Source organism: Amia ocellicauda, chromosome 5 (genome assembly GCF_036373705.1).
Source record: "Amia ocellicauda isolate fAmiCal2 chromosome 5, fAmiCal2.hap1, whole genome shotgun sequence".
NCBI classification, from domain to species: Eukaryota; Metazoa; Chordata; class Actinopteri; order Amiiformes; family Amiidae; genus Amia; species Amia ocellicauda.
Window position 1 is genome coordinate 17713401 of NC_089854.1, and position 27176 is coordinate 17740576.

Genomic DNA, 27176 nt, shown 5'->3' on the forward strand with positions numbered 1-27176 from the left:
ATCAGTTTTTGTGCCAAGGAATCTACACTCGTATGTACTTCCCCTATTGTACTAAGGAGCCTTTTATGCAGTTTTATGCATCAGCAATGTGTAACTACAACACAGTATATTAAACGGATACTATTCCACCCACTGTATTTAAATTCTTAGCGTCAATCCATTAGAACTCATGTCTACTGAGCAACGTTTTCCCTTACCAAGATGGCACCCAAAAGTTCCTCCGCGTCAGAGTGTGCACTGTAAAACGTCACGATGAGAAAGAAAACAGTGTCAAATCTCGCGTAGCAGGAATTTCACTCCAGTGTGCGATAGAGGCAGGCAAGATGGCGGCGCAGGAGAGCGAGTCCACTCAGCAACCGACCCTGAGCAACGGCGAGGTAAAAACGGACAGGCTTTACAGGGCGGATTAGATTTTCAAAAAGAGATGCCGGTTTTAAAATAAGCATGTTCAAATTCCGCTTTGATTTCGCTGTCTGTCGTTGTCTGCGGTATAAACGATTCCTCAGTCCTGGAGCTGGAACGACCCCTATCTTTACATGATGCCGGAAAAAAATATGAAATCGAAAAATAAATATATAAATGAATAGAACAACGTGATTGGATTTGCTGTGTGACCGTGCTTGGTTTCGGTTCTTTGTGGTACGGCTGATGGTTTTATATTCGTGTCTGATATCGTGTCTGCGCACCACTGCCAGTTAGCCAGCACTGGCAACTAAAGCTGGAGAAATGTGTCATTACTTGTGTCTGATTAGGAAACCACTACAACGTGACTCGCCAATGGCGTTTTCCCCGGCGGATGTGTTCCGTGGAGGTGATTGTAACCATTCGCCGGTTTCATTGTATCTTGATTTTTGTATCTATTTTTTAATGCAGCCGAGTCGGTGAAGTGACCCCATTGATCCCAGCACCCCCCCAACGCGTGATTGTTTTACACTATGACGTGACTACGGAAAAGGTGCTTTCTCATTCGTGTGAACGTCAGCGATTGCACAATGCCGACCTCTGCATCCACCCAGTAAAACCAGTGCTCCCCTCGACCCACTTTTAAAACCGTGTGTACAATGCAGTTAGATATTTTACATGATTCAAACAGATCACTGGTTACTCGTCCGTATACAGGCCAGGCGGTGATTCAGAGGAGCATCAGCTGAGTCAGACAACTCGTAGGTTAAATGATCAATGTCAGTACGGGATGAGTGAGTAGGTAAAGCACATTTTCTTGACCACATTATTTTGTGGTGTTGTCGACTGCGCAGTCCGTTCAGCCTGGAGCTTCAGTGAAGTCATCCTATATTTATAGTGTAGTCGTGTTTTTACTGGCCAGAGAAGAAGAATGAACTGTCTAGTAAAGCTACATCTCATAAAAAATGCTTCTCTGTCTCATTGAAGTAGAGAGGGCAAGCATCTTCATAATATAACGCAGCCCAACAGTCAATTGTTGTGGATGCTTTACAGAGATGATTTTCTTTTTTTTCTTTCCCCTTTTGTTTCTCTCAGTCATCACAAGAATGGGGAGAACCGGTTTTGACCCGCATACAGAAGAGCTCTGATAACCGAGAAAAAAAATGTTTATCAGCCGATCAGTAACATGAGTTATGCTTTATTTTATATTTTTTCAATACAATACATCTAGCATTAAAACAGACATCTTAAAAAAATTAAGACAAGTGCAGGGGGAATACTGCTTACAAGACTAGATGTTCTCTGTATAGCAGTTGGTGTTGGGTTGTTTGAGGATACACATGAGATGTTTGTTATTAAAACATAATTCTGTGAAGAAATACAAAATTGCTTCCTACATGCCTTCATAAATGTTACAACCATTAACCATCAAGGTTATTATATGTAATATGTAGCTTATGTGTCTGATTGTTCACTCTTGAAATTCATAGCATTGGTCAATTTCTGTTTCATTTAATTATTTTTCAGTGTCAGTAATGCATTGTTAATAAGCCATGATGGCCTATACCCTATGGTTCCAGCTATACTAAAACACTAGAGGAGCAATATCCAAGTCTCATCAACCAAATTAAGCTCATGGTTAATAAGTACTAGACTGATTTGAATGGTTTTTACTTACAGCTTCTAAATCAGTAATAAAGGTAAGGTGGACCACAGTGCAGTATTAACTTAATTAAATATACCTTAAAATTAATTATTTGGTGCATGGTCTTATTTGAAGCAAAATTGTTCATTTCTCAGTATCTAGATAACATCATTTTCTGATCTGGTTTGTTTTGTACACTGATTTAACTGTCAGTTTCCCAAGTATAATGTAATTTGTTATTTTTTAAAAGGAAGGAAGCAAGCAATGATAATGCTTAAAACCTGAGCCATAAGAGCTCCATATAATCCTCAAATAGATCAAAGAAATATACATTTTCCCTACTCTTCAAGGATAATCTGGTTGTGGAGTCAAGTCATTGCAACTCTTGTGCACTGTTAAGTTGTGATAAGACCATTGGTGTTTCATTCGAAACCAGTGACTGTCTATTGATTTGTGGTTGTCTGTCATGTGCCATTAGGCTCACACAGATGTACAACACCATACCTAGGAACTTTTGTTACTGGGATTCTCTCACAACACCCCCCCCCACCATTTTTACTTTATTGAAAAAGACACCACAATGGCTGAGTTTCTTTAAACCTGTGCCTATGAAAATCAATTAAATTCTGTCATCACTGTAGCCCCTGGTAGTTCTTGCATTTTTTTTCTTCTTTAACTTAAAATGCCTGCGTATGCTTTTCTTCCCCTCTCTTTATCTGTGACTGAAGCTGGGAGGTTGTCTCTGGATTATGCTGTAGTGTGGTCCAGAATTGATTACAGCAGTGCTTTACTGTGTTTGCTGATCCTGTGAATACGCAAGACACAATATAACAGAAGTCTCACATTACCTAAATCAAATTGCAAAAATGAGATTGGGTTTATTATGGCATCTCCTCACTGGTTACCAGTTCACAATGACAGCTGATTTACTGTATTAGGCCTATTAAGGTTTGACAGTGTTTTCCAATGCCCTGTTTAAAACACTGTGGCCTTAAATGCATTCAGTCTCATGCCTCACTCAAGTTCTCAATTAATTAATCAGACACATGACACTGTTTTAATGATGTTTGCATACAGTTGATTTCTTGATGTATGACTATTCAACGATTTCCATTGTTAAATCAGAGCTTAATTAAAATTCTAATAGAATTAGAATTTATAACATCAGTTTGTATTATGGTATTGCTAATATGCTTTTCCTGTTCTATGTATTGTAGATATGTTATAAGATAGCTATATGGTAATGCACTTAAATAAGTACCTTTTTAGGCAAATCAGCAGAACTCGCACAAGAACAATTTGGTTCTGTCTTTGTGTTACCCGGGGGTTTGCAGTGCAGCGTAATGTAGGAATGGAAATGGCCAGATGGGATACACTTTGTCTACGTTGTTTGTGTGTAACTGGTCTGGTCTTTCATTGCATTTGCTGTATGTCTAAACATCTGCTCTTCTCTTCCTGTTCTTTCTTTTCTTTCAGGCAGCATTTACACAATACACAGCAAGAAAGTGCTGTATGACCTGTTAAAAATTAACCGTTAATGTGCCACAGTAAAGTCTAATTTTAACTACCAACCTAAGGAAAACTCGCATTTGACATGGCTCTGTCGGGTAATTATTACTGTGAGCTTTTCCAGGAGAAAGAACACTGTGATTCTTTGTCAATGTGATTGTAATCAAATAAAACACTGCAGGAGATTGTGTAAGAGATCTAAGTAGCATACCTCTATCTGCTGCATCTTCCCCCCCTCCATGAATTAGTTTTTTTAATGGTAGTGTGAGGGTATGCATGTGCAGTCCACTGCAATACTGTAATAATTCACCATTTCAACTTAACAGGAAAGTCAAGTTTGCCTTCCTTTTTATTCTTTCACATCTCCGCAGGTGTGTACTTTTGCTGGAATGTGCATTACCTGCATGCCATTCAAATTCAAATTGTCATTCTACTAACCCTGTGCACAGCCCAGTTGAGAGACTGGGTTATGGTTAGCAATTGAAAAGCAGTGCTGCATGTTGGGTAAAGTGCAGAGTGCTGAGTTTTCATCATGCAGAATCAGATTAGTGTAAAAAAAAAAAAAATGGTAAGGGAGAAATACAGCTAGAGCTCAAAGTTAGACAAATCTGGATATTCTTGAGTCACTGCTAGACAGTGTGCAAAAAAAAAACATTTCAGTTGGCTGGCTTGGTGTTTGCTGCCACGAATGCTTTTAAAACCAAGCGTGGTGAACTGAATTAGAGATGGGAAGATGAATTGCAGAGTTCAGGGCTGTAGGTCCAGTACAGTGTATTAACCGAGGGAAATTTGCTCTGCGTGTAGTTCAAAATTTGCAACGTGTCCCCCGCTGTGGAGTTTTCACAGATGGGGCGAGGAGGGCATGGTGACGGGGGTGTTTGTCAGTTTTGCCATTTTCGATTTCATGCTTTTCTTGGTTAGGTCTGCTTTCTTCATTTTTTTATTTTTTATTATTGATTTGGAGTACGGTGAACAGCCCTTGCTGAAGTCCCCACGTCAGGCACTCTAACCATGAAACCTATTTGCAGCTCCGAGGTACAAAAAAGCAGCCTGGTTACAGACAATAGAAGTTCACCATCCTGTTCAATTATCTATCAAGGTGCAATATACGCTTTCTAAAGAAAAAACATTGATCTCCACAATCAGTTCAGCAGTTCATCACTGCCTTGCCAGATAGTCAGCTACATGTTTTTTTTTTCCCCTGTGCAGTAAGCTCAGGGAAAAAAACTTGTTTAAAATCGTAGAAAGTGTAACATAAAGTGTCGGCTTTGGATTCATCTTGACAAATGCTTCCGACACTGCACCAGTTCAAATCAACATGCAGCTGTCAAATAAGAGTGATACATTTGCTTTCTCCGCATTGTGGCAATCAGAAGCACAAGTTGTTCTTCCTTGTGTGTAATGTAGGTTATTGGGCATAAGAGGAGGCTGCAGCTGTGGCACACAATATAGCAGGGCTGTCAAACTCAATGCGACTCCCGGTTTCTATTCCAGCTGGAGTCCTCATCTTATTAATATTGGATAGTTTTTACAGTTGATCGCTGCAGATATGCTATCAACTCAAGATACTGTACCCATCAACATTATTTTTTGAGCCTGGAGAGGTGTTACATTTCTACATGTAATTACTTAATTAGCTCAATTAAGAAGCTGAGACCTGAAAGGACTCCTCTTGGACCGGAGTTGGGGCTCACCCCCTTGCTGTACAGAATGGAGAGCTTCTAAAACACTGCTGCAGTTACTAGCCAATGTTTCCAGGTATCACAATAGTTCAAAATGGAGGAAGAAGAATGTTTCTTTATTGGGGTATAGGCCTTACAAGAAATGCATACAGTGCGATAGACCAGCGGTGGGCAATCCTTGAGTTTCAGGTTCCTGCACCTTTTATTAGTATTGTTCCATCGGCAGCTGATCTAGAATAAACAAAAGTTTGCAATTTCTTATCTTGATGAACAATCAATAAAGTGGGAGCTGAGGTAGAATGAAAGCTAGTCCTAACTTTACAATATCAAGTGGTTAAACCAGGGGTTCTCAAACTCTTACAACTGATGAGCCCATTTTCAACAATGAAAACTGTTATGACTCCAACACTATATGTATTGGCTACATCCCTCCGGGGGGGGGTTAGGGGTTAGCGCTGCCAAAGTATGGTCCGGGCTGGTATATTGCCGAGGGGGGGATGTTGGGGGCACTGCTGGCAAAGTGCAGTCCAGGGGAGGGGAATGCTGTTGAGGTGTGGTAATTTGTTTTAGAAGTACATTTCAGACATTCTCTCATGACCCCATTTGAATGTTGGGCGACCCAAAGCTTCAGAATCGCTGGGTTAAACTGAAGATCTCTTTAAATGCAGGTTCTTGGTTTTAGCCCCAAGTCTGCCAGTGACTCACACTTACCCTGAGCAGTCAATGGAGTTGACATGCAGTGTTTTTGACCTTCGAAGTGATGACTACACAGGAGAACAGTCACAAAGAGCCATGGAGGGGTCAATCCCAAAAAACAACCCCCCCCCCCCTCCCCAACTTATGATTTTTTTTAATGAAAATAACCAGACTTACATGTAAATCCCTGTGAGAATGATCCCATCCTGTATTGTTTAAAAGAGTGCCAGGTATTTGCTAGAATGGGTTTTAAGAAGGCAGAGAAATGAGATGTCAAATGACAACCGTGATGTCATTCTCCTGTGTCACTGTTTTCTTGTGTGCAAACAGCCCTTTCTCACATCCTCCAGTCATGACAACATGAGGAAATTGTACGCCTGGCTAATTTGCATTTGATCTTGCTTTTATTTGCGTGGCACTGGGTTAACTGCATTTTGGGATACGGTAGTTTTGTCTTTGACCCAGATCCCAGTCTCAATCAATATTTGACCATATGTAAACTCCACCGTTGATGCAGATTTGTGTCTGTTTTGCGTTGTGTAGGTGAGCATCAATGGGGCTGCAGGAGGAGATCAGGTGGCCCAGACTGCGCAGGACCCCCAGCAGCCTCAGCAGGCCCCACAGCCGCCCCCCAATGCCTGGCAGGTCATCAAGGGCGTCCTCTTCAGGTCCGTATCAGTCACTACTGCTCCTGCTATCCTTGTCTTTATCGATTTTTCTCAAATCAGTACAGAAAAAGTGCCAAAGAAAGTGCATTGGTTCCACTTATACAAGCACTAGATTAAAGGATTAAATTAACCTAGGCAGCTATAATCAGATTCCTATGTATGGCCTATAATGATTTATGCTGTTAACTTATTCTTTATTTATTCTCTCCATTTTACAATGTTGATTTTATTTTTGAATATAAATCAGAGCAGATGCTACTGATTGTCCAGATAGAAATCCATAAGACCAAAACAACTCTACTCTAAGCACAGTTCAGTAAACGTTGGGGCTCTCAAGGTTGTCTGAAAATTTTCCATATGCTTGATTAACTGCACACTGTGTATGCAGCCTGGAAAAGACAGTCTGGCTTCTGACCAGAAATGAACCAGTCTCTCTCTGCCGTGTATCTGACAGACAGGAGAGAGGCAAGCTGCTGAAAACCTTTTCTTGTTTCCCCTTTCTATTGCTGTCTTCCCCCCACCCTGGCAACAGATCAATAGACAACAGTAACAAGTCCCCTCTCAGCTGCACTGCTGACTTGGGGGAAGTCTATCAGACAGTCTCACACAAGCTTGGCATTCTGCCTGCATCATACTGAGGTATACGATGGACTGTTTCACAGGACTGTTCCCATAGAGCTACTCTATGGGAACTGTCCTGAGAAATGAAGGGCCCTGTTACTTTGAACATTCATCTAAAACTCCACAGGCAGCATACACAAAGAGAAGCAGGGGCAGGGAACATTGCTGATAAAAACTAAAACAAAACATTCCTATATAAAGAATATATGTGGCACGTAGTATTGTGATGTACATTGGTGGATGATAATATTGAAAATTTTTGTAAAAATACAAATAACTGCAAAACAAGGATGGTTTCAGGGTTTGCCACAAGAGAAGAAAGGGGAGAAATATATGATTAAACTTAAATTTATTTTTTGCTGAACTAAATGTAGTGCTAATTCAGAGTGTAATCATTGTACTATCCACTAGTGTCTACCCTGGCCTCTGCTTTGGATTCAGTAATTGGTTCCAAGGGACTCAATCACAAGAGGAAATGTAGGTTGTTGCATTACAGTAGCAGCAGGGCAAATATTTATAGAACTGGTACTTAGCTTTGAGTCAATATAGAATCATCTCAGGCTCCCAAACAGAAGTTTCTGCAAAATGGTTGTATTTTATTTATTTTAATTCTACATTACTCTTTGTCATTGTACAGGCAAACAATTGTATTATCATTAGTTTCTTAAGTTTTAGGCCTCGTCTGTTCAACATATCCCATTTTGCTTGGGTTTTGAAGTGCTGTGTTGTATGCCTTCTGATGTGGTTTCACCAGTGAAGCAGCAGTGCAGTTTATATCTGTTCCAGTTTTTATCAATCATTTTGTCTGTAGGCTGTTAATCCAGGAGAAAGTAGAGACATTAATTGAAGACCTTTCTTTCCAGATCTCAAGAGAGCAGCACCTGTGTGTACAGTGACTGGCATACATAGTTACAGGATGTGCGCTTTCTTGTTTTCTGCATCAGATAAAAAGAGAAATGAAAAAATACTAAGGAATTACTGTGTTCTTCGCAGTACATTAGGGATCTGACTTCATTTCTATAGGGCTGCAGAGTCTGGCTTTTGTCACAACCCAGCTTCCATTTACATAATTGATCTGCTTAGCTGATTATCTGGATGAATCTAACACTTCTATCCAATTATGTTATATGCTGTGCACCCTGAAACGGCTATCAACTGCAGAAGACAATATTAAACAATATTAGAAATGTAATAAAACAAGGTTAATGAACTGAGAGCTCCAGCTGGAATGAAAACCCAGTATGCACTGCAGCCTTCCAGTAACTGAGTTGGAGACACCCTGCAGTATTATACACTTATCTTGGGAAAGCAGACCTCTCCTGTTGTTGCATATTAATATATACTGTCTCTCCCGCTGCAGGATTTTCATAATCTGGGCGATCAGCAGCTGGTTTCGAAGAGGGTCCTCCACTCCAGATCCAAGCACACCTACTGGAGCGCCCAGGGTGCCCAGCAGAAACCTCTTCCCCAAGGATACTCTCATGGTAAAGAGGAGCCATATTTGTTTTATGTTCTTAAGATTTCTCCTCTTCATCTTTCTCCTGTCATTTTGCTATCAAGCTAGTGTACAGTGTCCTTTATATACAGAACATGGTAAGGGGTTCAGAAAAAAAAAATGCTAGAAAATTATTTTAGCAACACATTACAGAAGACGTTAAGTAATATATAGCAACTTTCTATGTCAGAAAAGACGCGGGTGAGGGAGGTAAACCAAACAATTGAAACCTTGGTGTCTGAACTATAAACTTGATAACCTGAAGGATGGGAACGGATGTAGATGCAGTGGATAAGAATAGGAGACATACTATTCTAGATAACATACAACATTATAAGGGTTTTCTACATCTGGGGGTAGGGGCAGTACTGCTGTGTGGAGATGACCTTTCACTCTGCCTGTGTTCAGCGTTCTTGATATTGAAGATATTTGATCGTTTGGGCGATTAAAAAATAAAACGTGAGTCCACAGTAAGCATTATAGTTCAGATCTGAAGGGAAGCTTTGCTCTCAGCCTCTTAGGAGCTTCAGACTGATGTAAGCTTTGTCCCCTCTGAACACCTGCCTAGAAGAGCAGTGCAGAAGAGACAAACAAACACAGGGTTCTGATCTACTGATGTGCCTACTGCCCCACATTAAACCCATCTAATGTTCAGTTGTACATCCTTCCCAAGTGCAACATTTATTTTTCATTTTTTCATGATCCCAGTCTATTATTCCCTGTACAGTATGTGCACTTACTACTTAAAATCAACTAAGAGGGATACTAAATTGAATCCTAAAAAGATGATGATGATACCTTTGAGAGAATTATAAATGTATTCCATCCTGACAAATTTCCCATGTGAACCACAGAATGGTGGCCCTCTATAAAAGCACTTGGATACACCAGTTTGTTATTTAGCCATTGAATACAAAGATCTGTATCTATATTTGTTTCATACATGTTGATAGTGGTTGGTAAATGATCTGATGAAAGCTTTTAAAGAGTAGTTTTCAATTAGGAACAAGCTGCTGAAGAGCTGTATATAGTACCCTGCTGGCCCTATCCCAGTGAAAACTCAAAGATGACCTCTAATCATGTAGTGCTATAGACCTGAAAGCCTGGCATTAATTCAGAGGACCTGAGCACAGTGGTTCTCAACCCTGGTCCTGGGGACACACTCTTGATATATTTGTTTTGTTTTTGTTCAGTTACTTAATTTAAATCTTCATTGAACTAACAATCTGCTTAAAGCTAAATCTGCTGGCTTAAAGCATCTGATCAATAACTATTTTTTTTTATTGTGATTGTGGTTCCCAGGACCTTCACATTTATATATCCGAGAGTGAGGTCTTCAGTGACTTCAACAACACGGAAGCCCTGTACTGGAGCCAGACGGACATCGTGTATGGAGACTGGGCCAGCGGGGAGAATGGGGACGGTTGCTACGAACACTACCAAGAGCTGGACATTCCAGAGGTCTGTGGAAGAACACTTGCAAAGATGCCTTTTTGTTTGAATAGAAGTGGTCTCCAATCCTGGTCCTGTAGAGTACCTATCCAATTTGTCTTCTAAATGAACCATTTTATTAAGACTGGAAACACATGTTTGTTGGTTACTGACTGAAGCCAGTCTCTTGTTCAGTGAAGGGAACCCTGGATAATTCAGGGTCGAATAGACATTCAGGCATTTGTTGTAAATTCTCTCAATGAGCAATTTACCGAAATACCTGCCAAGTTGATAAGATGCTAGTATAATCGTAAATCTCAAAAAACTACTCACTTCTAAATCTTTTGTAGTTATTTTTGTATTACTTTAGTATAAATACATGTTAATTTGGAGTCTTATTTTTTTTTTTTCTGACTTTATGTGAATGAAAAGACACAAATATGCCCGTTTTCTCATTGGAAATAGGTAAATTTGAAAATATCACTGTCCTGGTCACAAAAGCAAAGTTTGTGGGGAATAATAGCCATTTTCTATACTTCTGAGTCATAAGCAATTAGGAAATAACACTACCCAGGAACAAAAATTGTGTTAAATAGTGCTATCAGCGACCACCCACCCCCAGGTTGGCGCTTCATCAACACACATCCCCCAATCCACGGTTAGCCCTTCGTCTGGATAATTTTCATGAGACTGAGTTGTGTACCCCTGTACTAGAGATTTGAAATTACTTAATTCTTGCCATCCTGCTCTTTTTAGGTGGGGAGTTCATATTCAAGGATGATCCAGTAGTTGTTTGGAAGCCTAGATAACTGCACAAATCCTGGCTTTTCAACAATAGACAACAGAGTGGGAAGATTTCCATGTCTGAGCTGGGTTGTGACTGTGGTTTAAGTCTGATTGTGTGTGTCTGTGTGCTCTCTCTTGCAGATGGTGAAGGAGAATGGATCCCTGTACATCCATGTGTATTTCACCAAGAGTGGGTTCCACCCCGACCCCAAACGCAAGGGCCAGTACCGGCGCCTGGCAACAGTCCACGTGTCTCGAAGTAAGAGTCTATAACTGAGCTAGTGGCTGGGAGCGATGTTACTGGTTCGGATGTTTCATGTGAAAGTGTTCATGTGGATGACAATTCACCTCCACAGTCCCCGACATCAGATACAGGAGAGCAGGATAACATATACATATTTTATTTTATTAATGTGTGACGCTGTTGTAATCCCAGGACACTTTGAGACCGACTCCTGAGAGAAATTAACCAGATAATTAGCTCCTACACCTAATAAATTAATAATGGTGCTTTATTATCATGGACGGCAAACAATGGTATAATTATAATAATGGATACACTATATCTACAATATAATTTTTCATGTATTTCATTAGCCCATTATTAATCATCATATTTCCTTTGTTCATCTGCAGACACTAATACGTTAAAGTAGTTTATGTAATGTATTAAATTGCCATAACATGCAATTACTCTCCCAGTTATTAACATTGCTCAGCAGTTTGGAGGCAGGATGTTGAACTGGTCATCAGAATGACTTGTTCAGCAACTGGATTCATTTTAGCAAAGGTATAGGGATAATAAACACATTCATTTATTTAAATTTAGCAAATAAGTTTAAATCCTGTTCTATCTTAAAATAGCAGCACATCACATAAAGAGGTGCGCTCTCCTAGCTCGGGAATCTGTACAAAATAGCTAGTCTTTCATTTATTCACTGTAAGTACAAGTTATTTAGGGCCTTAATAATGCAGATACACTGTTCCGTACCTGGATGCAACCATATATTATATACCTATTTACCATGGTATCTCTCCTCCGGGTGCGTTATTATTATTTTTTGGTAATGGGTTTTCGTTCGCACTAATGCAGCAAAACAGCCTGAGAGGACGTGAGCTTGTGTGACATCACGCATAAATTACGCCCAGCTTCGAGTGAGCTGGACTTTTCACAGAGGTGTCACTTCAGACTTGGTTTTTATACACTTAGCGTTAAAACCTACACATACAAACTACACGGATAGTTGCTTTAACTTACCAGCAGTACTATAAAAGTGAATTCTGAGAAAAGTGAAAAATGATGATACCCCACCTTTAAGCAATCAGATTCTAGAACTAGTTGTGTGTGTTTCGGAACAAAATCACTCCCAGCCTTTGACTGTCTGCACTACAGCCTGCACAGCAATGTTTTGTGTGTGACCTACTCGACACAAAACCAGACTCCTTCAGCTTAATGATGCATAATAAGTAACAATTTACCTACAGACAAGCTCTGAAAGAGTTTTAAAACAGCCACAGCCTGTATTTTGTAGGAGTAGTTATGCAGACAAAATCCACTTGAAATGTAATCTGGATTTCCTTTTAAGCCAGCTCACAGTCTTGTCTGTTTGTTCTCAGTGCTGAACAAGTACAAACGCAGGAGGTTTCTGAAGACGAAGAACCTCCTAACTGGGGAGACTGAAGCAGATCCTGAGATGATTAAGGTATGGGAAGGAAATACTGGAGATGCTTTGCCGCCAGACACAGCATAGTGCTGCTTAAAACTAACTGAAAATAGTTAGCAGTTATCATAAAAACTAACTCTCTCTCTCCAGCGGGCAGAAGACTACGGTCCTATTGAGGTGATCTCCCACTGGCACCCCAACCTCACCATCAACATGGTGGATGACCACACTGCCTGGGTGAAGGGTGCAGTTCCCCCCCCTCTGGACCAGTGTAAGTGTGAAAACTGTGGTCAAGTAGGAAATATAGGTGGGGGGGGGGGGGCAACTGGGACCAGCAGGGCTGTGAATTTAGGCTTAGGAGCTTAACCATGAAGACCATGGACTCCAGTTTGACTCCGACTGTTATTTGTACCTAAGCACAAAGTGGATCCCAGTGAGATGGGTGTCAATACAACTAATCTTGTGGTAAGAATGGCCAGACCTTATTAAAGACATCTACTAGCATTCTAACAGGGGTGGTGGTATCCTCTCTGCCTGTCTGTTCTTGATGTCACTCTTAGCCACAAAAGAAACGTTTCCCTGATCTCGTGAACCAATGAGTGTGTGTGATTTGTATTGCTTTGACCTTCGGCCGCCTCAAGGACCAGTCCTATTGTGCTCTTCTCTCCCCCCTGTGCAGATGTAAAGTTTGATGCTGTCAGTGGGGACTACTACCCCATTGTTTACTTCAACGACTACTGGAACCTGCAGAAGGACTACTTCCCTGTTAACGAGACCCTGCAGAGCCTTCCCCTGCGTCTGACCTACTGTCCGCTGTCCCTTTGGCGCTGGCAGCTCTATGCTGCCCAGAACACCAAGTCGCCTTGGAACTTCCTAGGGGAGGACATGTATGAGCAGTCAGATGAGGACCAGGACTCCGTGAAGGTCAGTGTGGGCCCCGGCAACCCAGGTTGCCTACCACCATCTACTTCACAAATCCCCTGTTGGGAGTTTGGGTTAGTTTCTCTCTAGGCCAGTGGTTCCCAACCCTGGTCCTGGGGGCCAGACATTCTTGCTTATGACTCTCAATCAGTTTGAACCAATTTATTCCTGATTTTTCTTTTTTTTTTTTAATTCTCTGTATTAGTCAAATTTTAGACATGTTATTAGTTCAATTAAGATTTCAATTGGGTAATTGAGAGCTCGGTTGGAAAAATAACCTGCAGGACAGTTTGAGAAGTGTGACAGATCACTTGTCTGCTAGTTTTCTCCAACTCATTTATTTTTTGAACTCTTAATTCGTTGAAACAGATTTTTTTTTTTTTTCCAAGCCTGTCAGTCCTTCTCTGCTCTTAAACAGGTGAAGGTTGTGCAGGTATGTAGTTAAAAACGAAGCTGGAATGAAAAACAGTTGACATGGGGAGTCATTCAGGACCAGGACAGGGGACCACTGTCCTAGAATGTTAATGAATACTGGCTGATTTCACACTAGGTTATTTCTGTTCATTTACTCCCTGCAACATAATGGGACCCATCGTCTAATCTGAATTTCTTTGAGAGCTGTCTTTTAATAATATCCCAGGAGAGATTTGTGGAAGGAACAGTGGCATCACTACATTTGATTGCACTACTGCTATAGAGTATAGAACTGTGGATGGGATATGAATACAGCAGGGATCCCCAACCCTGGGTTTGGAGAAATGCAGTGTGTTGAACCAATAAATGTCATGAACATGATCATTTGCCACCGAGTTGGAGATCCCAATGAAAATCTCTCCAGGAACAGGGCTTGAGAACACAGCTCTACAGAATCTGGCTAAAACACCAAAATACTAAAGTATGCCTTTAAGCATTCCATAATCCAGAGAGTGTTGTTTTAGGGCTGTTGTGGATGAGGGTGTTTAAAGATGTTTTGAAAAACAAACGTTTCTTCCTGCACTCAGTGTGGTAGCAATCAGGAACCTGTGTTTTGGGTATTCTCTCAGAGACCCAGGTCTAATCCAGTCTCTCTCTCTCTTGCAGGTGGCACTGCTAGAGACCAATCCCTATCTTCTGGGGCTGACCATTGTGGTGTCCATCGTACACAGCATCTTCGAGTTCCTGGCATTCAAAAACGGTAAGCCTCCTGACATACTCACTGCTTTTCACTTTCTCTAAAAAAAGGAATAGCTTGAGTTTTAGAAGTGGAGCACTATCATTAAACGTACGCCAGTCTTTTTTTTTTTTTTTTTTAATGACTGGATGAATACAGCACAGAAAATGTGATAATTAGTCCATATACTAAAGCTAAGCTATTTAAACTCCACATACTGGAGTTTATATGAAACAATATATCCATACTGTAAAAAAACAAAAAAAACTTCATACGGGTCAGATGGGGCTCTGTGCATGCATGGGACTCTGTGTTTGTCGTCTTGTGTGAAAGGTTGTGCTGAGGGTCTCACTCTCTGCTCCACTACAGACATCCAGTTCTGGAATAGCCGGCAGTCTCTGGAGGGCCTGTCTGTGCGCTCTGTGTTCTTCGGGGTGTTCCAGTCACTGGTGGTGCTGCTCTACATCCTAGACAACGAGACCAACTTTGTGGTGCAGGTCAGCGTGTTCATTGGGCTGCTCATCGACTTCTGGAAGATCACCAAAGTCATGGACGTGAAGGTGAGTGGTGGCTGGGGGTTGTCACTGTCCCCTGTCTGCTTGTTCCCCTGTTCTTGTTTTCCTGCTTCCTTTCTGTTAAGTGCCATAATGCTGAATTTCCCCAGGATTTTTGCGAGGTGGGAGGCTTCCAAAGCAGGGAATTGCATGTCTGTTATTTTAAGACCACTTTTTAAACTTCAGTACCAGGTTGTTGTTTTTTTGTTACTATAATGCACTGTATTTGAGAATGCATTTTAGGGTGGGAGGGTGTGTCAGTTGTGGACTGCCACAACAACTGAAATTAATGTAGCGGCAGTGCAATATTTATGCACACACACACACCTTTGTTAACTGGGCCAAATCATCTTGACTATTAATGTTGTTGCCTTCTCCCCTCACAGCTGGACAGAGAAAACAAGCTGTTTGGAGTAATCCCACGCCTGACTTTCAAAGACAAATCCACATATGTGCAGTCCTCCACCAAAATCTATGATGACGTGAGTAAAAACCATACTTGTCGAGCACTTAACTCCAAATGGGCTGGGTCACATTTGGGGTCCGTTTCTCTCTCGCTCAAGTATACTACATTTTGTCCTTCTATTGTATAGATGAGGACACTGTATAACTGACTATAATCACTTAAACTAACAATATGAAGTGAGGAAATAGGATTGAGTTTTTGCAGTTTGTTTTAGCAGGGCACAGGTTAATCAGTGTAGTAACATGGGAAATGCAAATTAAACCGTGGTTCTTAAAACTAACATTTCTGATATTGCTGTTTTTCTTTTGTTTTTTTAGATGGCATTTAGATACCTATCCTGGCTCCTGTACCCATTATTAGGCTGCTATGCTGTTTATAGTTTGTTGTACATAGAGCACAAAGGATGGTACTCCTGGGTGCTAGGAATGCTCTATGGCTTTCTGTTAACCTTTGGTAAGTAACTTTTTGTACCTGTTCTGTCATGCTTGGGTATGACTGAGGCATTATCCACAGTGTGGACGGTAGTTTAGAGTCACCCTAAGTAATCTACATGACAGCCGTACACAATAATTAAAGGAAATGGATGCGCTACTCCCAGAGTTTTTGGATATTAAACCATATCTCACTAGATGTCCACACATCTCAGACTGAAGCCCATTGATTACTGCACTCAGATATGACTGGAGTTGTGTGGCATTTCCCTAGCTACTTCAGAGGACATAGTGCGTCAATTCTGTTCATTTGGGTGGCCCAGTCTTCCTAGTAATAAGCTTCTATGCATTTTGAGTATATAAAACACCCTTTAGTAAGGTTTCAATACCAAAACATTGATATTCTTAATGCTTTGTGGGTAGTGTGTGTGTACGAGCCTCCTATTGTATTATCCTTTTCACTTAGTGCTATGCTTTTGTGGAGTTGTGGTTATGCCTGTTGAATTGTATGCAGTTGCCTGCAATAGCAATGTCTGTTCACTGCGGTCATCAATGCCTCATTAGACCGAAAGCTGTATTTAAAAAATCTCAATAATACCACAAATGCTCAGAGTACAGTAAATTTGAGTTTTATCACTTGCATAATATGAAAAACCTGTTCCAGGTAAGACAGAAATGTATCTAATCAATATCACTTAACTGGGATGAGCCAAGGTTACAGTGTTACTAAACTACCAATATTCTGTTGGTATTGGAGATGCAGTTGTTTTTCGGATTCAGTTTAAAAGTGAGGATACGTAAGTTAACAGAAACAGAGTAATCTTAAATAACTACTGCTCTGAAATGTGTGAAGCAGAAAATAAGTGAATCCAGTAATCCAAGACTGGGCCTTGACTGTTTGTTCCCCCTTTCTCTCTCTCTCTCTCTCTCTCTCTCTCTCCAGGGTTTATCACAATGACTCCTCAGCTGTTCATTAACTACAAGCTGAAGTCAGTAGCTCACCTCCCATGGAGGATGCTCACATACAAAGCACTGAACACCTTCATCGACGACCTGTTTGCCTTCGTCATTAAAATGCCCATGATGTACAGGATAGGCTGTCTCAGAGACGGTAAGGAATGGGCCTGCAGTCCTGTATACACGTCTGGATCATAGGGAGGAAATACCATTGATCAGGCTGTGACTCTGTGGCTTGATCATCAATATTATCTTGTAGTGTATTCTCTGATTTAATACTGTGTTTTATTATATTTCTTAGTAGATGCCTTTATCCAGGGTGACTTATATATTGCAATAATTGTCACATTATTCTTACTAGTACGGTTTCACCTCTGCAACAATGTGCAACATTGCAAGTGCTGCTGCGGGCCGAGTCCCAGTCATTCAGGTTTTATATGTAAATTTTAAAGCAGGTGGTGTTTTCTTATTTGTATCCCACCTTGGGTCATAATGACTTGATTATGACTACTTTGCTAAATGCTTCTCTTTCCAAGCCTGTCTCACCCTCAAATATCTTGGGAACTCCGTTCTAGGTATGGGTCCTGGAAATAACATTCCCAAACTATTAGAATAATTTAAACATTTATTATTTTAATCTCTGAAAAAATTAGTATTACTTTTGCTAAAATGAACACAATTATCATTCCTCTGAACACTTTTGAACCAAACTATATATGAAATCCCATAAAACAACTTTCACTTTAATTGTGCCCCAGTGCCCTCTTAAGGGGATAAAATTAACTTTTTTGGCCACTAGTCACGGTGTCTGGTAGAAGGAAAAAACTTACCAGCCACTTAAATGTGTCGTGAACATGTTAAAACATGACATTTATTCAGGTAATTAATCAATCGCAGTAACAAAAGCTAATTGCACACCTGTATGCTATGTAGTGCATAAACACACATAAACAACTGGATTTCTATAGGTGTTCCCTACAGCTAATCCTTTCTGTTAATCCACCCTAAAGATAAAAATTACAATTTTCAGTTTCAGGAGCTATATCAAGTGAAACTGTCAACAACGTTATATAGCTACACTCATTAAAAAAAACTTTGACTTACTCGCACATCCACACGTGGTTGGAGAACGGTCTTCCTTATTTACCGATGGTGTGGACATTTCTGATGAGCAGCTTCATTCCATCGAATTGCGCTGTTTTCATTGACGCAATTGCCTTCATGGCAATACACTCCTCTTGGGGGACAGTGTTCGCGATTCTCACAGATGGATTGAATGTGACACTCTGAAGACTCGTGATCTTTCACAGCCTCCAGCTTCAGATTTTGTGTTCCGGGTTGTTCTTCCTGTTATCTTGTGCGTAAAGGCGTCAATCTGAACAGAACATAATTCTTTCTCTTACCTCAAACGCAAGCCATTCACACATCTTCCCCTTGTCTCGGTTCACCACTTTTCATTGAAGAAACGTTTTATTTTTTGCCAAAGTGGCTGGTAATATTGACAGATTTACCCACCACTGGCTAAAGCTACCCGCATTTGGAGAGTGGCAGGTGTTCATTTTATTCCCTGGCCCTCTTACGCAAAGGTCTTATGACCAGATGATGGCAACCTGCCCATTAGCATTACCTTAGAGTAACAGCCTGCAACTACAACATTTCTATGTATATTATGCAGCAAAACTGGGATTGTTACTCCCATTTTCGTCAATATTGTGTTGAGATTTGTGCTTCTATGTCATAAAAATGACATATTAGCTTTCAACAGGCTCTGAACATAAACGCATAGCCTACTCTGTAGATGAGAGGGAAGAGTTTATAACGGACAGAGAATGCACGTGCAATTAAAGAAACAACCAGAAACATATACGTAATGGCCACAGCCTGTTCAATTCTCATTCCAGTTCATTTGTTTGATGACTGACCTGGGGTAAATTTATAATTCAAATCGAAAGTACAGCAGTTTTTGTTGCATCTGAGTTACAGCAACTGTAGAATGACAGTGACAAAGACATGAAAAGTAATATGCAAAGCCATGTAAACCAGTATATCAAGTATCAGAAATAGTAATTAAATCAAATTAGCCTACAGAGGACCCTAGGTTAATCGTCTGTTGAATCTTAAGCTTGACGATGGTGTCACTGGCTGTAAATGGATTGGTAATAAGACTTAAAAATGACACAATTGTAAGCAATCCCCGGGTATGTCTAAGGATTAATCTGTTTTTGATCCACTATCATTAGTGTATTATGAAGCCTCAAAGCCCAGCATCACAACTGGAATCTGAAGGTTTGTGCTGTGAAAGGGCTGAGCTCTTTTTATTAACACTGGGATTTATTCTCTCCTTCCAGACGTAGTATTTTTCATCTACCTGTACCAGCGTTGGATCTACAGAGTGGATCCTAACCGAGTAAACGAGTTTGGCACCAGCGGAGTGGATCCATCGAAGGCACAGACAGACGGGGTGGCTGGAACAGAGGGGGCAGTCGCTGCCATCACAGACAAGCCACAGGAGGAGAAGAAGAACGATTAAGAAACCCTTCGTGTCTAGAAGGAGAATTTAAGAATAATTAACGCAGAAATCATGTTTTGTTGACAAGGGGGGCCTCGGGGACAGGAGTAATAACGGACACTTAAATTGGCAAACTATCCTTTGGATCAGACGGATCATAAAAAAAGTCTGTGTTTGTTTGTATGAGTGTATATAATACACACACGTACATACACACACTTCTTTTTTTTTTTTTCCTAGATATTTGTTTTTTATATATATATGTTTTTTGGGGGGCGGGGGGGGATTCAGTGAAGTATAATGTGACGTACTGTATTTGTTTTTTGTTTTTTTGAGATGGGACAGGGGTGGGGAGCAACGCATATCTCGGTATTTAAAAGTACAAGAAGCGTCACTTTGTTGAGTCTTTGTGACTTTCATTCCATTGTGAGAATGTTTGGTACCTTTTACTGCTGAAAAGTATGAGAGAGGAACCCTCATATCCTGTGACCCGTGTAGAACAGTCAGAGAGGACTTTTTTTTTTAATCTTGGTGTTCCAAAACTTAACAACACAACCTTCTAAGGTTAATATATATATATATATATATATATATATATATATATATATATATATATATATATATATATATATATATATATATATATATATGTATGTGTATATATATATATATGTGTATATATATATATGTATGTGTATATATATATGTGTATATATATATATATATATATATATATGTATATATATATATATATATGTATGTATGTATGTATGTATATATACACGTGTGTGTGTGTGTGTGTATGTATATATATATATATATATATATACACACACACATACATACACACACACACGTGTGTATGTATGTATATATATATATATATATATATATATATATATATATATATATATATATATATATATATATATATATATATATACTGATTATCTGATGTTCAGTCACTGGTTTTCTGTTGTATGTCCTGAACCTGTACAGAATCTTGGCTTGTATCTTAATTATACCAATGTCAGTTGTTTAGCAGTAGCTGATGTTTAAAATGTTCTTTTCGGACCCAGACTGATGATTTAAATGAGACTGTTGGTCTCATAATTGAGGCATATTTGGCTCACGTTTTCTTTTGCAGCAAATCAAGTGGCTTACAAATTTCAGTTCTATATACACCTCAAATTTAATGGATCAAATATTGAGTTGGAAAATCATAGAAGGACGTCTGTGTGTCAAGATCAAGAGCCTTTTAATGAACCAATTTAGATGCTCCCAAGGCAGAAACCCCACTTCCTAAATGTATGTTAGGCTTTTCCCAGGACCAAACAAAAAATACAAATTAGGAATTGATAGCAGTCACTATCAAAGCTGTAGCTGGATTGTGCTGACCTCAACCAACTTGCCCTGGACTGTAAGTATTTTTTCTTTCAACTTCCAGCTGGAAATGAAGGCTAAACTTATTTCAGCACACTTACTCTTTGTTTCTTGTAGTTGGAGGATTTAAATTGCAAGGCTGTGGGAAACAGCAGACTGAAATTTTAGAGAAACAATGTACAAGTGGACAGAATTAATTCCACATGTAATTTACACAAAAGCACTGGGACTTCCTGCCAGGATATGAGAGATTATGGAACTGCTGGGAGGCCTGGGAGATTGCTTAAAAAGTATTTGTTTTAACATCTATTTATCTTGCGCTCATACAACAAATGATATAAATATATATTCGTATTCCTGTCCCTCACAATGTGTGTACATTAAGAGCTGGTTTTACAGACCCAAACTACCACCAGTCATGGACTACCCAATGTTATTTTAAGTAGAGTAGTTTTAGACTAGTGCTAACTGAGGTCTGTGAAGCCAGCCATAAGAGTTTGGTTCCATGTTCGTGGTTTTAATCTGGTATAGATGATGATTGGAGTATGCAAATTGCATTCTGCGTATTGCTTTGAAGGAGAACAAAGCAAATTATTCTGACAATGGTGTTAGACCTTTTGTTTTTATATAGTTTAAAGGTTTTTACAAAGGTACAGCTATAAAATAAAACTGAAATTGTTGCAAAGCCTGTCTAAAAAAATGTGACTGTTTAAAAAATAAATAAACTATACTGATCAGATAGGTGAATAGGTGGTGATGAGAAGATGGGAAAGGAGCTAATGAATAGAGCCAAAAGGGAACGGGATTAGTGACGTATTCCTCAGGTTATACACCTGGGGAAAGTACATTTAAATTAAGTGAATGTTATTTTCCTAATTTAGAGCTGAAAATGAATGAAAACTGGAAGCCTTTGTGCATCAGATCTGAGTAATATCACTCTTGTGGTGTTAGATGTAGACGGTTCTCTGTCTTCAGACTTTATAACAGTGATACTCCTCTTTAATATGCTCTGGCTACAGAGGTGGAAACTGCTCATTTGAAATAGGTCAGTAATTTCACTCTCACAATTCTGATGGAACTGTTTCTTATTAACATTAAATGCACTTGCTTACTTGACACAATTTACATAATATGAATGCATTGTATTCTAAAATGAACAATGTAAACTCATGACTATCATTCAATTTGGATGTTACCAAAACTTGCTCTACCTGGAAGTACCAGAAACTTGATCAAATGTGACCTCATGTAGAATCTAACTATACACCCCTGCAAATAATCTTCATTCTCAATTATTCGTATTAATATCATTGATGCAGAAGAAGAAATGAACAAATATTGTAATTAAACCACTGTGAGTGGCACAACGTGACCATTTTCGGTCCTTTAATCCAAATTACTTGGTGCGGAGAAAAATGTGCAATTCTTATCCTAACCAGAAGAGGGAGACGTTCCCCTATAATTATCTTTTTCACCCTTTTCTTTATACGGCCCAGGAGAAATGTCTTCCCAGATCAGTGCCAAGGTTAGAAGATATCGATCTTTTCTTGATTCATACTTCTATTGTCCTCGCATATAAACCAGTAATTTTGGTTTCAATAATAGCCTCTTTGTATCTTGCCATTCATAAAGTGTCCTGCTACTCTTGTGCACACTTAGACTGCATTAAGACAAACGGCTATTGATTTTAAACTTGCACTTCTAAAATGTAAGGACAATGCACATGCTCAGGGTGTTTTATAGATGACCGACAAAACTCACAATTATGCATCCTTTCCAATAATCAATAGTGTTTTAATTATTATTTGAATAGGTTATGAACAAATTAAATTAATCACAAATGGCAATCGTTACTATCCTTTACTGTGTTGATGGTAACAGGCAGAATTAATAATGGGGGCTTTTATTTCCCATGCTTTCGGGGTTTTGGATGGAGTCAAACGTGGGGTCATGAAGTGGTAGGTGTGCTTTTTCTCCTTTCCTATATTACAGAACCAAGAGAGCTGACCCCATCTCTTCACAATGACAGGGCACCACTGGGTGACCGACAGGGCGCAATGTTTTATTTCAAAATGCTCCTGTCGCGTCCTTCCCCTTTATTGAACCGTTATTGCACGCCATTATAATGCATTATAACTGTCACCCACACACACTGTGCACCTAACTGAAAAATTATATTCACAGGGTCTGCTTCTGTTTTTGCAGCTTGCTCTTGACGATCCCCAGCATAAATGTAAACGCCAATCACATTATGAACCACTTGCGAGAGATCCCAATGGGGACTGGTATTCAATAATGAATGGCGACCACGCATGCATATCAATTACAACAAGAGCTTATGACGTTCAAGTAAATCATAATAACACTCTTATACATACAGCTTTGGAAAAAAATAAGAGACCACTTAAGATTGATTTCTGAACTTGTAGTGGTCTCTTAATTTTTTTCCAGAGCTGTATATTCCCGTTTCAAAAGTATTGTCCCATCCAGGTGTTAAATGGGTCGTTTTCTCTTATTACACGCACTATTACATCACCGCTAGTTTGTATTACTCTTCAAGGACACCTCTGACGTCACTGGATAGATTTAACTATTCCGTAAATCACAGCGTAAAAATTAAAGCAATTGCAAAATACTGTACATTCACACATCCCACATTTGCATGTTAAGATTAAGCTAAGTGGTGAAAGTGAACTTGCTATATAACATTATGTTAAACTCTGTTAAACCGATCTGGCTTCTAGACACTAATAGGCTTCTTAATAGTTATAAGCAAACGTTGAAAATAAATATATACAATTATTTACAAGTCTTGATGTCGATATCTTTGTTTGCTGTCTCTTAGAACTGCGCCATTTAACAATTTCTCGAGTTTCATTGAACTTTTTATAACTAGAAAAACAAGACACCAGTCGTGATCCGCCCCGGCAATCTTTCAGTTTTCGTCTTTGCTTTCAAGCCAGCGCTGTCCCTGAGCATTATCACGACAGAGAGCAAACACACAAAACAAGGAAAGAAATGTGTCATTCATTGGCAAACTCGGTGGAAAATATGTCGTTCGACTGAACCTGGGGCTTCCCCTGACTCCACATTATGTATGACGTAAGGGGGATTTCCAGAAGCGTTACATTCGGCTACAAACGTACGGCAAAAAAAATAGTAGGACTGGGAGGCGTAAAAAACGAAATCGCGCACAGGCAGCTGCTTCATTTTCTCTTCGCACGGCAGTTTAAGAGGTCTGACGAATACGTTTTCCCGACCAAGACAACACACCCCACACGTGTGACAAGGAATAGGTGTGTGTGTGTGGATTTGTCTGATGCCGAGCCATTTGCAGACCGGCTTTTGCTAAAATGGCCGAGTTTAAGTAACATAGTAACACAGCACCGCGCAGGGGAGGAGTGAACTAGTTGAGAACAAGTCTTTTCGGGACCGGTGTTCAAATCTGGTGTATTGTGCACTGAGCAGTACCGTAGCGGAGAGGCTGAAGATGAAACCTTTACCCATCACGCCAGAAGACCCTATATCGACAGGTAAGATGCTTTTCGTTGTTTTTTAAAGATAGTTGTGTTTACACTGTACTTTCCCTTGTGGATTCATGTTCAAATGTTCATTCAAATCTAGTGTTTTGAGGGAGCTCTTTGCAATATAGCATCAGTGAAATGGGCACAGGCAGGCTGACATCCCCGGAAGATGAGCTCCTGGCTCGGCCCCACGCGTGTCGCTCCCAGGGCGGCCGGGCGACGTGGCGCGGCGGGGCGGGTTGCTGGCTTTGACTTTCAGTGCCGTTCATTTTCAGGTCGCTGTGAACTCCTCTGTGTAGTCTTCGCACCCAGGCTAGCCGGACATGACAGCACAGAGTTTACACTGCATTAGGGAGACACAATGTTGTTCTTCTGACACCGGCTGCGGACACGATTTGAAAGCAGGACTCTCTTATTATGAAGCAAAACAGCGGCCAGGGTAGAGAACCGTGCCGCATCCCTGAAAGTTTGAATCGGCCCCGCATTGCACAGGCTCGGTGTAGCTCTCAACACTCCGCGTGTGTGACGCAGTTACTACAACCTTGCTATGGTTGTGTAGTGATAGAGTACCGTTTGCGTGATGTTTGACTTGTGCCTGTGAACACTGCTTGTCACAAACTTTAATGCTACAAAAAAAGATTAAAATACGTGCTTTTCATCTAATGGCACGACATGGGTGTGTCATGTAAACACCACCGTGCATTATAACACGTTTGAAATGTCTGAATCTTATTTGAAATGGCGATTTCGAGAATCGTAGTCCATATATCGCCCACTGTTTTTATTGTTTGTATATATATAGATATAGATATATAGATATAGATATATATATAAACAATATGCATATGCCTATATATAATTTTTAATGGTATAAAAAATGCTGTTATGTTGGAACTAAGCAAAGATGTTCTAGCAGACGTTTACTAAGGCTTTGATCATGTTAAAACATAACTAAATCGTATTTGTATACTTTTGCTTAACAAATGCAACAATCCCTTCTAACTATATATATATATATATATATATATATATCCAAGTACACGTTTTGCGACACTGATAGAGATGTACATTTGGAGACAAAAGTAGCGCAGCATGGAAATATCTTTACATTTGTGGGGGAGCCGCGGCTACAATTTAATGCTCTTTAATTTGGCTAAACGTAATGTGAATAATTCGGTATTCTACTACTACACAAATGACCCGACGCATCTCCGCGGTATTTTCACAGTTGATTGGTCTGTTTTTTCGCTCGGATCGCAGATCACGTTCGTGTTGCGCAGATATCCGCGGATCTGCGCGGCTTCACCAATAGGATCGCTGGAATTCTGCAGATCTGTGCAGAACTGCGGAAATCTGCGCTACCAAGACTCGACCACTAACACAATGAGTCACCCAATGACGTTGCTCCCCAGTACTAATGTCAAAAAAGTTGGTGTCAGTGCGAGAGTCGGTAGATGACGGTTATGTGTTTCAGTCGTTGTATTTGCTCGGGGTTAATTATACAATAGAGCCCCACGCATTAGGCTTTACTATAGGGGGATATTTTCGCCAGTGTTTCGGTTTAGGTGCATTTCGCACTAGCACGTTTGATCATCAGTAGTGCTTGAACAGAAGAGCACGGATGAGCTCAGTGCAGATCTCAGACTGCAGGGAAACGGGCCAGAGACACGGAGGGCAAAACTGTAACCTGCAAATACGACGGTGACTTTTGGCACAATGTACACTATTTAAATCAAATCTGAAAAGCAAACTGAAGGTCACTGTAGGGACTTTATTGCCGCACAAGCCTGGATAGTTAACCAAGGTAGCCTAATGGTTGTTGATTTCAGCTATAAAGCAAGGACAATTAGAAATCGAAATTAGATGTTAACAAAATTAAAGTATTTTTTAAAAAAATAATGCAAATAGCTTGCTAAGACTTTGGGGTACGTTGCTTAAGAAGGTAATGCACGCAAAACTAGCCAGATGGGTACCATATGGGCTACTTCTGGCAAACATTATAAAATGCGATGCACCCCGTTCTTCAAGGCAGTGACCATTCCACCATCTTCAGCTGCACAAAAGCATTTGCGTACCTGTGGCTTATGAAAACACGCATCCAAAATGAGTCAGAGGGTTATGAAACAAAACCACATATCTATATATAATCTGTAACCATTTCTGTTTAACTATATACAATCTGCATATATCACATCTTATTAGATCATTTGGTGTAGTGCATGTTTTTCTTAGCTGGTGTACCTTCTTTATGTTGTATTTATTACCTTTTAAGAGTATACATTTGTTACTGCAACCCCATTAACACGTTTCTTTGTTTTCTTTTTCTATGGATTATTTTTCCAGAATTAGGTGAGTATCCATCATATTCTATTTGCATATATTAATCTATATTTGTTTAGTTTCTTTCTTAGTCTGTGAAAGCAAGTTAAATGTTAGGTGACATTCGTTTTTAATTAAAAAAATAAAATCCGGCTTTATTTTAAGGGGAACACTCATAATTAGCCAATCAAGTATATTAAAATATTTTTTTCTCTTAAATTAACAGATCATCAGTTATTAAATATTAGAGGTTAGCATTAGCAACCAATGTAATACATATATTTATAAATTGATTTGTTTTGCTTTTAATTGTACAGAAAATAAGCATATTTTCAAAATAGATTGCAGAATTTCTGTTTTTAA

General features: G+C 39.8%; 1 protein-coding gene across 1 annotated transcript; it reads left to right on the forward strand.

Moving 5' to 3' along the window:
• The first annotated feature begins 275 nt into the window (after nucleotides 1–275).
• Nucleotides 276–20156, forward strand: clptm1 (CLPTM1 regulator of GABA type A receptor forward trafficking). Its single transcript, XM_066704079.1, has 14 exons — nucleotides 276–377; nucleotides 6478–6602; nucleotides 8584–8707; nucleotides 10021–10179; nucleotides 11077–11194; nucleotides 12553–12638; nucleotides 12750–12870; nucleotides 13279–13523; nucleotides 14601–14694; nucleotides 15040–15230; nucleotides 15611–15706; nucleotides 16008–16143; nucleotides 17065–17232; nucleotides 19427–20156. Exons 1-14 carry the CDS (start codon nucleotides 324–326, stop codon nucleotides 19606–19608), a joined length of 1899 nt encoding a protein of 632 aa, XP_066560176.1. The 5' UTR covers nucleotides 276–323; the 3' UTR covers nucleotides 19609–20156.
• The last annotated feature ends 7020 nt before the right edge of the window (nucleotides 20157–27176 follow it).

Bases quoted from the DNA above. Each gene is read 5' to 3' on its own strand.
- clptm1 (XM_066704079.1), top strand. From the start codon at position 324: ATGGCGGCGCAGGAGAGCGAGTCCACTCAGCAACCGACCCTGAGCAAC. The intron at 10,180-11,076 runs GTCTGTGGAAGA...TCTCTCTTGCAG, and splicing joins AAGAGCTGGACATTCCAGAG to ATGGTGAAGGAGAATGGATC. The intron at 14,695-15,039 runs GTAAGCCTCCTG...GCTCCACTACAG, and splicing joins GTTCCTGGCATTCAAAAACG to ACATCCAGTTCTGGAATAGC.